This window comes from Lycorma delicatula, chromosome 2 (assembly GCF_047948215.1).
Source record: "Lycorma delicatula isolate Av1 chromosome 2, ASM4794821v1, whole genome shotgun sequence".
Classification (NCBI taxonomy): domain Eukaryota; kingdom Metazoa; phylum Arthropoda; class Insecta; order Hemiptera; family Fulgoridae; genus Lycorma; species Lycorma delicatula.
The window spans coordinates 13,437,378-13,450,836 of NC_134456.1; the positions used below are offsets into that span (position 1 = coordinate 13,437,378).

General features: G+C 34.0%; 1 protein-coding gene across 1 annotated transcript in view; it reads left to right on the forward strand.

Moving 5' to 3' along the window:
• LOC142320124 (lysosomal acid glucosylceramidase-like) overlaps nucleotides 1–13,459 on the forward strand; it is a 54,388-nt gene that overhangs the window by 13,548 nt on the left and 27,381 nt on the right. Inside the window, exons 2-3 of the mRNA XM_075357802.1 lie at nucleotides 5,955–6,158; nucleotides 8,537–8,663. Coding sequence (XP_075213917.1) covers nucleotides 5,955–6,158; nucleotides 8,537–8,663 — 331 coding nt within the window. The remainder of the gene's footprint in view (nucleotides 1–5,954; nucleotides 6,159–8,536; nucleotides 8,664–13,459) is intronic.

Consider the following 13,459-nt stretch of genomic DNA (forward strand, 5'->3'; position numbering starts at 1 on the left):
TACCGTCATGCCCGCGTGAACGAAATACGGTATGTGTGCGCCCATTAGTTAGAATCATTGAATTAAATAAACAAAAAATGTTATATTTAAATAAAATGATAAATATTTTTAATTAATTTGTGTGTTTAAGTCATGCATCAGAAAAAAGCCCCGTGATGGGGAAGACCTACAACTGCATTGTAAGCTTTTATGTGTGTGTGTATATATATATATATAAAACACATTTTGTAATAAAATTTAAACCAAAAAATAGGAAGAGAAGGTGGTCTAGAACCTTTTTGAGTTTGTGCCGTCAAATTATTTCCATGCTGCCACTAGACCTAATAAATTGAAGTAAAAATGTTTTACTATGCTATTTGTGTTAGTAGATTTAACTGAATTAACTCAATGAATGTTTTACAATGCTTTTATTATGACATATGAAAAAAAATAAGTAGGCATTATTTTTCTTTCGTAAGCCTTTGAATGTTTGGTTCCAACTCTGATAATGCAAACCTCAGATCACTATCAATGACCAGCTGTGCTCGGTAATTTGAATTGATGTAAGCGAGCATAGAAAATTCAGACTGAAAAGTACACAAACAACCTTGCAGGTTCCTTAGCAACTTGTGGATACATAGGAAAATAGCATAACCAAAAATCTTCAACAGTCATGTTTGGGAAGTCTGCTTTTGCTTTGAGAATTACATTTGCCGGCTCCTGAATCAGGAAGGATGTACTCTTCAATTTTGAACGGATCTTGTGTCAACTGAAATTGCCAGCTATCTAAATTGTAATTGTAAATTTAATTTTATAAATACATAACACTCAAAAATAATTTATAAACAAATGAAAATCTAAAACAAAATTATTTACTTTGGCTTTTCATGTAATGATCTGTACATGCAGGGGAATCTTTTTTAAAAATTATTAAAAAGACCTTAAAAATTTACAAATGTAAACAATATCTAAATTTATGGATAATAATAATAACCCAGAGGGGGATCCTGTCCCCCTACTGGGCGCGTCCTCAAGGTGGTGGATAGAGGAAGGCCCTGTAGATATACAGGGTAGGTGGTGTTCTTCGAAGGCCCACCCGCGGACCTTAACAGGTACTTTAAATCTAACGCGTCTGTTCCAGATTGGTCGGCGTATATTTTCCATGTTAGGTACGGCCGTTTCTAGAGGTGTCGGAGCCTTGCCCGCGTGAGCTTATCCTGTTACCCATTTGTTTTGAAAATTAATGGAGTACAACGATGTGAATAAATACCGGGGCGGTAGGGTGTTGCGGGCTGACACACTTCGGAGCCGTCGTGATGTTCAGTCTGGGGCGAGGAGTGCTAGAGCGAGTGGCGGCGCCTCACCTAATGGTACTACAAGGCCTGGAACGTCTTCTGTGGCTGAAGTTCAGTTACCCAGTGCTGTAGAATCCCGGGGTAGGAAGCGGTTTAAATGGACAGATGAACATAATGCCTTCCTTTACCGTACCTACCTAACTATAACAAAAATGGAATCGGACATGAAACCGTATAGTGTTCCGCTGCACCAAGCGATGGTTGAGAAGTTCCCTGAGCTACGATGTAAGTCTGTCCAAAACATCCTGGATCAGCGCAGATCCCTTTTTAAGTCTAATAGGGCTCCTGCGGATGTGGTGGCGTTAATCCGAGCTGATGTTTCTAGGGAGTTAGGGTTTTGTCCAGCCCATCTTCAGATGAAAATGCTGTAGAAGAAGCGATAAGAGCCGACAATCCCCTCTCCGATCAATTTGCAGAGACCGATGCTGTATGGTGGTACGGATCCGTCGGCCAGACAGCATATACCAAGGCTGAGGGTTAATCGCGGCACGAGAAACACAGTGGGCCTTATTATTGAGATTCTTGAAGAAAAAGTAAGATTAGTACCCTCCATAACTGAGCTCCATGAGTTAGTGTACATCGGTGCGATCACAGCAGTCAAAGCGAATGGCCAGTGAATCGTCGCTCCTGCAATGCGTAAGAGTCCCCATGTATAAGCAGTTGCAGGTTTCACCTCAGCAACAACCTCAGGTGAACGCGTCCCCTACTAGTGAGGTCTTGGGTTATTGGGGCCCGCTTTGGTCGTGTTCCTCACAGCATAACAGTGGGGCAAGGTGGATCCGTGACGAACGAAAACGAGTTGATAGAGTCCAGACGATGGTAGATCATTTAATCACTCTAGAAGATGTACAGGAGGCGATTAGGAAAACCCATAATTGGAAGGCGCCTGGGATTGATGGAGTGCATAACTTTTGGTACAAGCGCTTTTCTTCTGTTCACAAGCGTCTTGCAGAATTTTACTCTGCCATCTTGCGAGATGCCAAGTCTAATGCCGACCTTTTTCACCCTAGGGGATGACCTATCTGATCCCGAAATCTTCTCCTGCGACGGCAGACCCGTCCAAGTACAGACCTATTACCTTTCTCCCTACAATAGATAAGCTTTTTACTTCTGTTCTCACTGCCAAAATCAATAAGCATCTTGAGAGACATCAGATCTTAGCTGAGGAGCAGAAAGGGTGTCGTCAGGGTAGTAGGGGCTGCAAAGAGCAGCTAGTGATTGATAGCGTTATATCTGTAACGGAAAAGAAGAGTCAGGGCAGCCTATATACTGATTATACAGACTACAGGAAGGCAAAGGCCTTCCTGTAGTCTCGGTTCCGCACTCCTGGTTGATGGAGGTCTTACGTCTCTACAAAGTCGATCCCGTTGTCGTTGAGTGCCTAAGTGTCGTTATGGGTAAGTGGTGCACAAATCTTTCGTTAACTATTCCAGTTAAGAACTCCGTTAAGGTCGGAGTAATACAGATCAACCGAGGCATTTTTCAGGGCGATTCCTTGAGCGCTCTATGGCTTTGCTTAGCGTTGAACCCTCTGTCTTCCATCTTACAGAAGTCCAAGAAGGGTTTTGCTCTTGGGCAGTACAGTTTTAGCCACCTCATGTATATGGATGATATTAAGCTTATTTCTGATACTGAAAAAAGTGTCCGGCAACTTGTCAAATTAGTCGAGAGGTTCAGTGTCGACATATGCATGAGTTTTGGTCTTGACAAGTGTAGGGTCAATGCCATGAAGAGAGGAAAATGGTCGCAGATTGAGGCGTGTAAAGTGCCGCAGATGGATGCTCCTGCACTCATGAATGCAAAGCAGCGTATTGAGTCATATAAGTACCTTGGTTTCCTGCAGGATATTGGAATTAGCCATAGTCGAGCGAAAGAGGCCCTTACATCTGACTTCAAGAGTAGAGTAAGAGCCGTCTTGAGTTCCCAGTTGAGTGGTTCTAATAAGGTAAAGGCCATTAACATATTTGCCGTTCCGTTGATTTCCTATAGCTTTGGCGTGATAAATTGGACGCGGACAGACCTTGAAGGGCTTAATAGAATGATGCGTGTATCGTTCACGCGACACCGCTCCCATCACCCGCGCAGCTCCGTCGAGCGGTTTCACCTATCCAGAAATAGAGGAGGAAGAGGCGTTGTGGATTTGCGGGAAGTTCATGTAAAACAGCTGCTGAATCTCCGGAAATACTTCCTAGAGAAGAGCCAATCCAGCTTGCTCCACGGGGTTATAGTAAAAAGTGACAGTAGTCTAACCCCACTGCGCCTCAGTGATGAGAAATTCCAGCCCTTGAGGATACCTTCTCCGAGACCAGTGTGATGGATAGGTGGCGTTCGAGGGAGTTGCATGGGAGGTACTATGCGGCGCTTATGGATGAAGCAGTTGATCGAGATGCGTCTGTGGTCTGACTGGAGTATGCTGAGTTGTTTGCTGAGACGGAGGACCTTGTATTTGCTATACAAGATACTCAGCACACTCAGCTACAGAAAGCATGTCGTTAAGGATCCTGCTGTAACCATTGATCTGTGCCGTCTTTGTGGATACGCAACGTGGCGAAGATACTTCATCAGAGACTCGCTTTGGACCTAGGTCTCCTTGCCGTTTCAGTCCCGTATTTTAAGTATGCTCCTCAGCCTGTATTAGAGGATGATCAGTATAAAGTGTACTACGATCGTACTGTTCTGACGGACAGGACAGTGGAGCATACTTAAAATAGGCCAGAAATCGTTCTGACCAAGAAGCAGGAGAAGATCACCTTCCTGATTGATGTCACAATCCCATTGTCCACCAACATAGTGAAGAAGTACATGGAAAAACTAATGAAGTATAGGGATCTTGCAGATCAAGTCAGGGAGATTTGTGACCAGGAGAGTGTAATGGTAGTCCCCGTGGTTTTGGGTGCGATGGGAGAGATTTCACGTTCTCTGCATGATTCATTAAGATTCGTTGGAGCACCAGCAAATCTGTTCCGACCAATGCAGAAGGCTGTGTTGCTGGATACATGCTGCTTGGTCTGTCGGTACATCACAAGCTCCAGCGATAAGATAACGCCTGTTATTGAAGGGAACGATCAGGTGGAGCTGCAGGCGGTGGACAATGGCCGTTAACATCTGGCAGTTCATGAATTTTCATGTCTGGTATTTTGTCTTTCATTCATATATCTCACCCATAGTATTCAATAGTTCATGTTACCTTATACAATGCATGTCAGAACAATAGTTATAGCTCCTGCGCCTTGCCTTTGGGCCGGCCAGGATGCTTTTTACTGCGATTGCCCAAGAAAATAATAATAAATAAATAACCAACCTTCAAAATAAGTTGCACAATTCTGTACTTTATTTTCAACTCTAATTAGATGTTTTACATATTGTTTTTACATTTATTTTAGCAGAAACAACTGATTTTGACTGAAAATCAAGTGAAATGTTTATCTGAATACTTTAAATGTAAAATTTTTTCTAAAAAAAATATTTTTTTCAACATAATTTTGTTTTTTTTTCATTAACAACACTTGTTGTTAATTGTTGTTACTTTGTTACGGTTGTTCACTGTTGTTACTTTAGCAGATGGCAACCTCTAGAGGAATAATCCACCTGGTTGGTCTAGTGGGTGAACTGTCATCACAAATCAGCTGATTTCAAAGTTGAGAGTTCTAAGGTTCAAATCCTAGTAAAAGCAGTTGCTTTTATACAGATTTGAATACTAGATCATGGTGATTTCTAGATCATGTGTTCTTTGGCGTTTAGGCTTCAATTAACCACACATCTCAGGAATGGTTGACCTGAGATTGTACAAGACTACACATCATTTACATTCATATATACCATTCTCATTTACCTCAAACTAATACCTTAGGTGGTTCCAGAGGCTAAACAGAAAAAAGAACCTCTAGAGGAATAAATAGTACATGGCTAGAGGAATATCCTCACAAAATGTAGAATATTTTTCCAGTATAAATGCCATAGCCATACTAATAAACATCAACAGCATCCATAAACAACATATAATGTGACCAAAATCAATCTCAGTTGCTAGAAGAACAGATTTTTCTGATGAGGATTCAGGAGTTTCATTTTATGTTTACTTTATACCTTCAGTTTTCAGCTTGCTACTTCCTCAGACATTTAACATGTATGAGCAAACAAGTTTATAAGGGATGCAAATAGTTTACTACCATGTCCATGTCCAGTACAAGTTTACTGTACTGAAATTTGGGGATGAAGTTTACAGAATTGAAAGTGTTAAAAACAATTGCTAATCACTAACATCAAGTGTAATATAGCAATCAAAATTTCTATCCAAATGTGAATAGTAATCAACCAATCTATATTCTTCAAACATGTTTTAAAAAGTACTTCACTGTGCATTTTTAAATTGATTAGTACTATTTTGATAATTTATTCAGTTCTATAAGCAGTTCTGCCATCTGGAGGGTCTTAGTCATCTAAGCCCTTCTCAAACATCTGAACTCCCCAATTTGTATTTTTTCAACAGGGAATTCATAAGAAACAATTATTATTTTAGGCTTTCCCATTTTCATTCTTTGTAAATCCCCCAGGCCTACCACTATATTTTTATATTGTTACAGTGAACAATTTCTGCAACTTATGTTTTTCATTTTTCAGTTTTGTGTTATGGTGATAATCCATGTAATAAAGTAAAGAAAGAATATGGTTATGTTTGTGTATGCAATGCTACATATTGTGATACTATAAGCAGACCTAAAAAGCTTTCACCTGGACAATTCCATATTTACTCATCAAGTGATGAGAATCCTGGTTTTAATCATGCAACTGGTTTCTTCAGAATGCAGTCTTTGTCTCCTCATGGTAAATAGATAAATCTAAATATATAGTTCTTTTAAACTTTTTTGATTTTAATGTACAAGTACATTTATTAAATTTTTATTCAACAAAAGTATTATTGCAGGTAACTTTAAAAATAAAACTAAATTATTGCTAATACAACTATATTATGTATATATATATATATATATATATATATATATATATAGTCTTTGTACTAATAATTTCTTATATATATATATATATATATATATATATATATATATATATATTTATTATTTCATACTAATATTAATGTAGATGTTAGGTATTTGCATGATGACCTTTTAAATAAAAATTTATTTGTATGTATATATATATATATATAAATTTTTATTGGAGTAAATAATTTAATTAATATATTAATTTTGGAGTAATATTAATTTTTTTTTGAGTAATCTGCTAATTCAGATGGACATGTTTTTATCTCCCTTTCTACATCTCTCTCACCCTCTCCCTTTCACTCCCTCTCTCTCACACAGCCCTATCTTCTCTCTTTCTCAAGATGTGTGAATCAACAGAACTCAAGCCCCTTTACAAACATATACCTACTATTCTTATATGTATTTTCAGCATTAAATATGCCATTTTTAGACTTGACCTCCTCTGGAGAGCCCCCAATGTTTCAATTGAAATTTTCTGAAAGACATTTCCCCTAATTTTCAATCAGCTCTAAAAACTATCCGGAGGGCAAATAGCCAGAATTTGACCCGAACTTAATTGGTAGATTACTCGACATAAACTCCATATATAATACATTATATATATATATATATATATATATATATAATTTCTTGACTTACATAATGTAAATTAAGGTGTAAATTGCATGATGACCTTTTAAATAAAAATTTGTATATATATATATATATAAAGTAGCATGCAAATTAGTTCTGAACTCTGAATTTTTTTTTATTTCTATGTTGTGACTATACAGACCACATCCATTTGTTTTCATGTTATAATGTTTTGTAAAAATTTATTTCAATTTTTGTTACAAAATCATATTTTTGTATTTTTTGTTGTGACTTGGAATATATATAATAATGGGCGTAGCTCCAAAAAATATTCAGAAATTGTTTCTCTTTCCGAGCACACCAGTATGACACAACGACAAATAGCTTCTGAGTGTGGTGTTAGACTACGGACAGTGAATGCTATTTTAAAACAGTTTAAAAAAACTGGTTCTTTCCACCTCAAAGGAAACGCAAATGTCACTGTAAATGATAAACTGCTCCAACACAAGATCAGTTATTAGTGAGAAAAACTTGTCCAAAATTATCTGCTGTGGACTTAAATTGAGAATTAGCAGCCAATGGAATAGATCTACATGTGATAACTGTTAGATGCAGACTTCTTGCAGCTGGATGGAAAGCTTGTTGGCCAGCTAAAAAGCAGCTTTTAACACCAGCAATGTTCAGAAAAGGCTCTTGTGGGCCAACACACATGCTGGACTCAACTGGATTATGTTTTGCGACAAGTCATATTTTTACGTTAAGGGTCAAAGGGTTCCAAACGTTATAAAAGCATCAGATGAAAATACCAGCTCATACCCAACAATCAGTTAAACATCCCCAGAGAAAAATGTTTTAAGTCGTTTCACACATGAAGGCCTTGTTCATTAGTTCCAGTAGATAGTATTTTGAAAAGTAATAGGTATATCGAGATTTTGAAAGAAAGGGTTGTAATACAACTTCAAAACAAATTCTCACAAGGCAGTGGAGTGTTCCAGCAAGATTTGGTGTCATGCAATACCACCAAAAAAGTGAAAAAGTTTTCAAAGAATGAAATATTAAAGTACTCCCATGACCTGGCAACTTCCCAGACTTTAGCCAATTGAAAACCTTTGGTAATAGTTAAAAACTACTCTCAAAAATGAATTGTATCACAAAAATTTACCTCATTAATGCAATAATATCAGTATGGTTTCATGATGAATGAATATTAAAAAAAATATATAATATGCTTGTTGAATCAGTGTCAAATCGTGTACTTGAAGTGATCAAGAATAAAGGAGGACATATTAATTACTACTAGATATTCACAAATTGTACAGGTTTGATTTTTTTTCTAAATAATGTTATTTTTTTATTAAATAACGGATGTGTTCAGATTAATTTGCATGCTGCTGTATACATAAATAAATTTTATATATAATATATATAAACATAATAACATCCTTGTTAACATTTCTATTTAATCCTAATATGAATCTCTATTCATCGAGATCCTTTTCAATCAATTTCTACATTTTTGTCCATTTTATCCATATGACACTATAGATTATGTTTGATATTAACTCTGTTATATAAGTATAATACTGAAAACATTTTTTAATCAATACCTCAAAATTATTGCTTCAGGGGAAAAATATGTTGTAAATATAACCAAACAGTTTCAAACCATCAGAGGAATTGGAGGTTCATTCACTGATTCATTTGGTTACGTATTCAATACGCTTTCTTATGAAGCACAGGAGAACCTTCTCAGGTCAGTATTAGCATAGATCATTTTGATGTATAAAAATATAATAATGTTTTTATTAATTTTAATTTTTTAATAGCCATTTACATTGTTTAATGTATTTGGAGTACCACTTACAGTTATTTAATGTCATGTTTCTTTTTTTTAATTAAAATATACAATGCTGCTTTTGCATGTTTCTGTTATCATTTTTTTTAAAATACCATTCAGAGTAGAGTGAATCAATTATCTCACATTCTTTACTCATTTAACAATATGTCTGTCTTTTGGGTCTATCACACTTTTCTTATTCAGTCATATTGGTAAACAAAAATGAACACCAATAAAAAAAATTATGACCAAATTTATGTCACCTGAGAGTGGTTCCTTGAATATAGGTGGCCCTGAGCAGGACCATTTACTAAGTCAGTTTCATAGCCTGACTGAATTGAACCATTTAGTTTTTGAACTCCTAGAATTGATGATAACCATGACTTATAGGCCAGTTTGCAAGTTTAACTTTGAAGAGGTTCTTAAAAGCACCACTTTAGCTGTCTGACTAAAATCATAAGACTAAAAGAAATAGATTGAGAGTTTGTTAGAAGAGCTTCAACCTTTTAGCAGTTCTGAATTGAACTATTTTGATTTATTATCAGATGGTCAGATTCACATCAATCTGAAGTGGCCAAATTCCCTTCATTGAGCATATTCTCCTCTTCTGAAATTATCTGTGCTTCTCCATTGATAGTGCTTTGGTCACTGCAAAAGCACTCTTCTTCAACTGCCTAACTACAGTGATGGGAAATTCTTGATTGACTAATTTGGTGTTGGTCAAAATAACTACCATTCAGGAGGATCAAGACAAGGCAACAGCCTTGAACCTCTGTACACCATTGGTCAAGTAATAAATCTTTCAATAAGTTACTTTGTACTATACTAGTAATCCAGACTTAAGATTTTTTTTTTATTTTTATTACTAGTGAATAGTAAGTATATTGAAATGGCTATGAATGTTGTAAATTTTAAATATTTCTAATCATTCTTTTATTTACTGATAAGAGCATACAATTCCCATTATCTGAATAACAATGGTAGCAATCAATTTTCCATTAACATGCAAATGTAAACCCAATCCACTGTGAAAAAAATTGAAACTTCTGTAATCTATATCACAGTTAAATGTGGCATTAGATGTTGATACATCACGGCCGCCTCACATTATTTTAATATGCTATTCCTGCGACATTCCAGATGTTGGTTACATATTATATATTAAGGGATCATGTTAAGGTATACAAATTGTAGCAATACCATCTTACATTGTACTCTGAATTTTTTTAAACAAAACCAAGAAATAAAGAAATGTAAATAAAAGATTACAAAATTCTAAAAAATGTGAATAGATTTTCCTTACTGTTGTTAGGTTGCTAAGACTAAATGGTTGTAGGCTGACACCCCAAAAGTAACTAGCATCTCTTGTATATCAAGTCTTACTGGGGAAATGGTTTTCATTGCCAAGTTCACTTAACCAATATACTGTTGCACTCAAACTTTACTGAAATGTAGATGATATTCTACCTGATGAATGACATCATCATTCTGTTCATCAGAGTGATGACTATAATTAGAAGAATCATTATTTTCAGAGAAAGTATCTTTTATTCGAGTTTTTGTAACTCAGATGTTCTAAATGCATCACAATCATAAAAAAAACTAATACAAAAACCATAAATTAAAAATGTATTATACCCTTTCCTCAGAAAAAAAATCAAATACACACAGATTCTACTCAAATGAGGAAGTTATTGAATATTATTATGTGATATTGATTATGTAATAATATCACTGCAATTTTTTTTCTTTAATAATTCAGTAATTTTATTGGCTGGATGATGCAATGTTATTCAGTGGTTTTACATTTGCAGTCATTTGTAATGTAATGAAAAATATGTCATGTTTTTTTAAGATTAAACTTTTCAAATATTTTTTTTTATGGAATATGATATTAAACTTAATGTGAGGTTTATCGAGTTTTTCTTATATCTAAGTCTACACATTTTAATATGCATAACTTCTTTAAAAACTAGTTGGAAGAAATAAAGAAATACTATTTTAAATAAGAAGAGTTTGATTTTCATTTTCACATACCATTCATTCTCTTTCAATAAAAAATCTCCCAGTGACTTTTTTTTTTACTTTATACATATATACTCAAGAAATGTCTTCAATGAAAAAAAGAACCTTTGCTATTGACCATAATCAGTCATTTTTAGGTGTCTACAAAGCAGTGGTTATTAATAGCATAGATTAAGAAAAGAATATATGTCCTACTTATATGGAAGCAGACATGATTCAAAATACAGTAGCAATCTTAGTGATTTGAGAACTACAGCCTAAATCTCTATATATTCTGTTCATTCTGATAGTAAACTTCATAAAATGTCTATTCACCAAGAATGAATCTTAAATATGAATGCATACACCAGCAAATTTGATTAAATCTTCTGCCCTATCTTTTAACAAACAATTGTGATGATAGAATGTTAAAATGTACAATTTATGAATTTTTTGTCTTTTAATTCATTATATAAAGAAATTTTTTAAACATATCAACATTAGCCTTGAAAATAACTATCTTTTTTAAAATTGCTCCATCACTAGCTACTAAAGCTTTTTTTTTCTAAATATTTACACAAAAATGCATCCTGTATAGAAAAATTCAGCAACTTTGTAAGTTTTGAAAGACTTTGGATGAAATTCTATTTTAAAGACTGACTATTAATAAACAATAAAAATGAATTCTCATGAATAATCACAATGTAATCAGAACAAATTGCATGATACCACATAAGCAATCAGTTCTAGCACTGATAACTTTTCATAAAAACATAATAATTTTGGCTACAGTAGGTGTTAACATAAACCTTATTGCAGTTTTAAAGTTTGTTTTTGTTTTTAGCAAGTTGAACTAATGAAAAATCACTCTGCTCTCAGTATTATTTTACTCATAATTATAACAATTCTATGAGCTTTCTAATTTCCATGTTTTTTGTAGAGTCTGTAAGATGAGGAATTATTGTTTTTTTCCTAGAGTTTTACTTCATTTTTTCATTATGTTCTCAAAATTATATGTTACACCAAAAATGCAACTGGTAAATGTGTATTTATGCAATGGAAAATGTAAAGTGATCTATGATCTACAAAAAACACTGGATAAAAAATGTATCATCATTACTGTTAAAGCAATTGTTAGCAGGATGCAAGATTGTTTCTGTTACTTAATACACTTATTGTAGTAAAAAATCTGCATCAACACCAACAAATTTTACTCAACACACTAGGTGTAAATTGAATGATAATCAAACAAAATAGAAATACTTCTGCTGTATAAGGACTCAGAATGCAATCCTCTCATATTATATTATATATATTTATAAAACACCCAATTTAACAAAAAAATCCAACTAGAGACATACGTTTTTACGAAATGCAAGAGATAATAGTATTTCCCTGATCCTCTTGCATGTAGTTAATTTTACATACTGCATTTACTTGTATGTTTTTTTTTTTTTAAATTATTCAAATTGAAGGATTTAGTAGCTTCTTGTAACCACTAGTATTTGCAGACATAAATTTCTGAGCATCCTGTTCAGTTATGAATATTTTCAAACAGTAAAAAAAATACTCTTAAATTTAATGGAATAAATAAATAAAAAAGATAGGATGTTACTCTGATATAAGTAACTTGGAAATTTTATTACTCAAGTTATTCATTTCAGTTTTTGATTCAAAATATTATGTCCATATTATGTAAAAAAAAAGCTGATAACACAGCTGTAGGACTTTCCCACCACGATTTTCCTGCTTTTTTATGCACGGCTTATACACACACACACACACACATATCTTAATTTAAAATATTTATCATTTTATTTAAATATAATATTTTTTGTTTATTTAATTCAATGAGTCTAACTAAAGCGCACTCGTATACCATATTTATTCACATGGGTGTGGCAGTACTAGCTTCCATTTTAAATACTTTTTTACAATTTGAATATTATTCATTTATTTAATTGTACTACACTCTGTGATGTTACAACACAGCTGGTGGCAGAGGCTAAACAGAAAAAGAAAGAAAGAAAGAAAGTACAGCAGCTGTACGTCAGTGCTGTACTAGAAATCCTTGTAATGGGAGGGTATTCTAATGACACCCACTTAGGCAGTAGTTTATTTAAAGAATTTATTGGAGTGGGAGTGTGAGTTTGCAAAAATCTTTTTTTGGAAATATTTTTTTTTAATTGTTAACAAATGTACCTAAGAAAAATATGACCTTAATTAGGCAAAATCTCGTGATACTGAGGGTGACCTTACTGCTTCATCCCCTTGACTTTTTAAGTTTAAAATTTAGTGACATCAATTCCCCATTTATAGAAGTAATCTGACCAAGTTTCATCAAAATCAGTCCAATAGTTCTAGAGATGAGAAAGCCGCCTATGACCAAATTGGACTGGTTACCATACTTAACCTTCTATAGCTATAGCTAATCTACAAGCTAAGAATACTTAAATCTTACTGTTATGATTATGATTTAATCCAATTTTATCAGATATTTCTGCTATTAAGTCATTAATACACAATATTCCATTCAAAATGTTGTCATTGATGTAGGAAACTACAATCCCTTTTGACGGTTGATTAGAAAATTATTTAAGTTTGGAAGTTTTTATTTCTAGCAAAATGTTTGTTTATCAATAATAATAAAAAGTTCATTAATTACTCTTTTAGTATCATTAAAATTTTAATCTTTTTATTTTGCATTA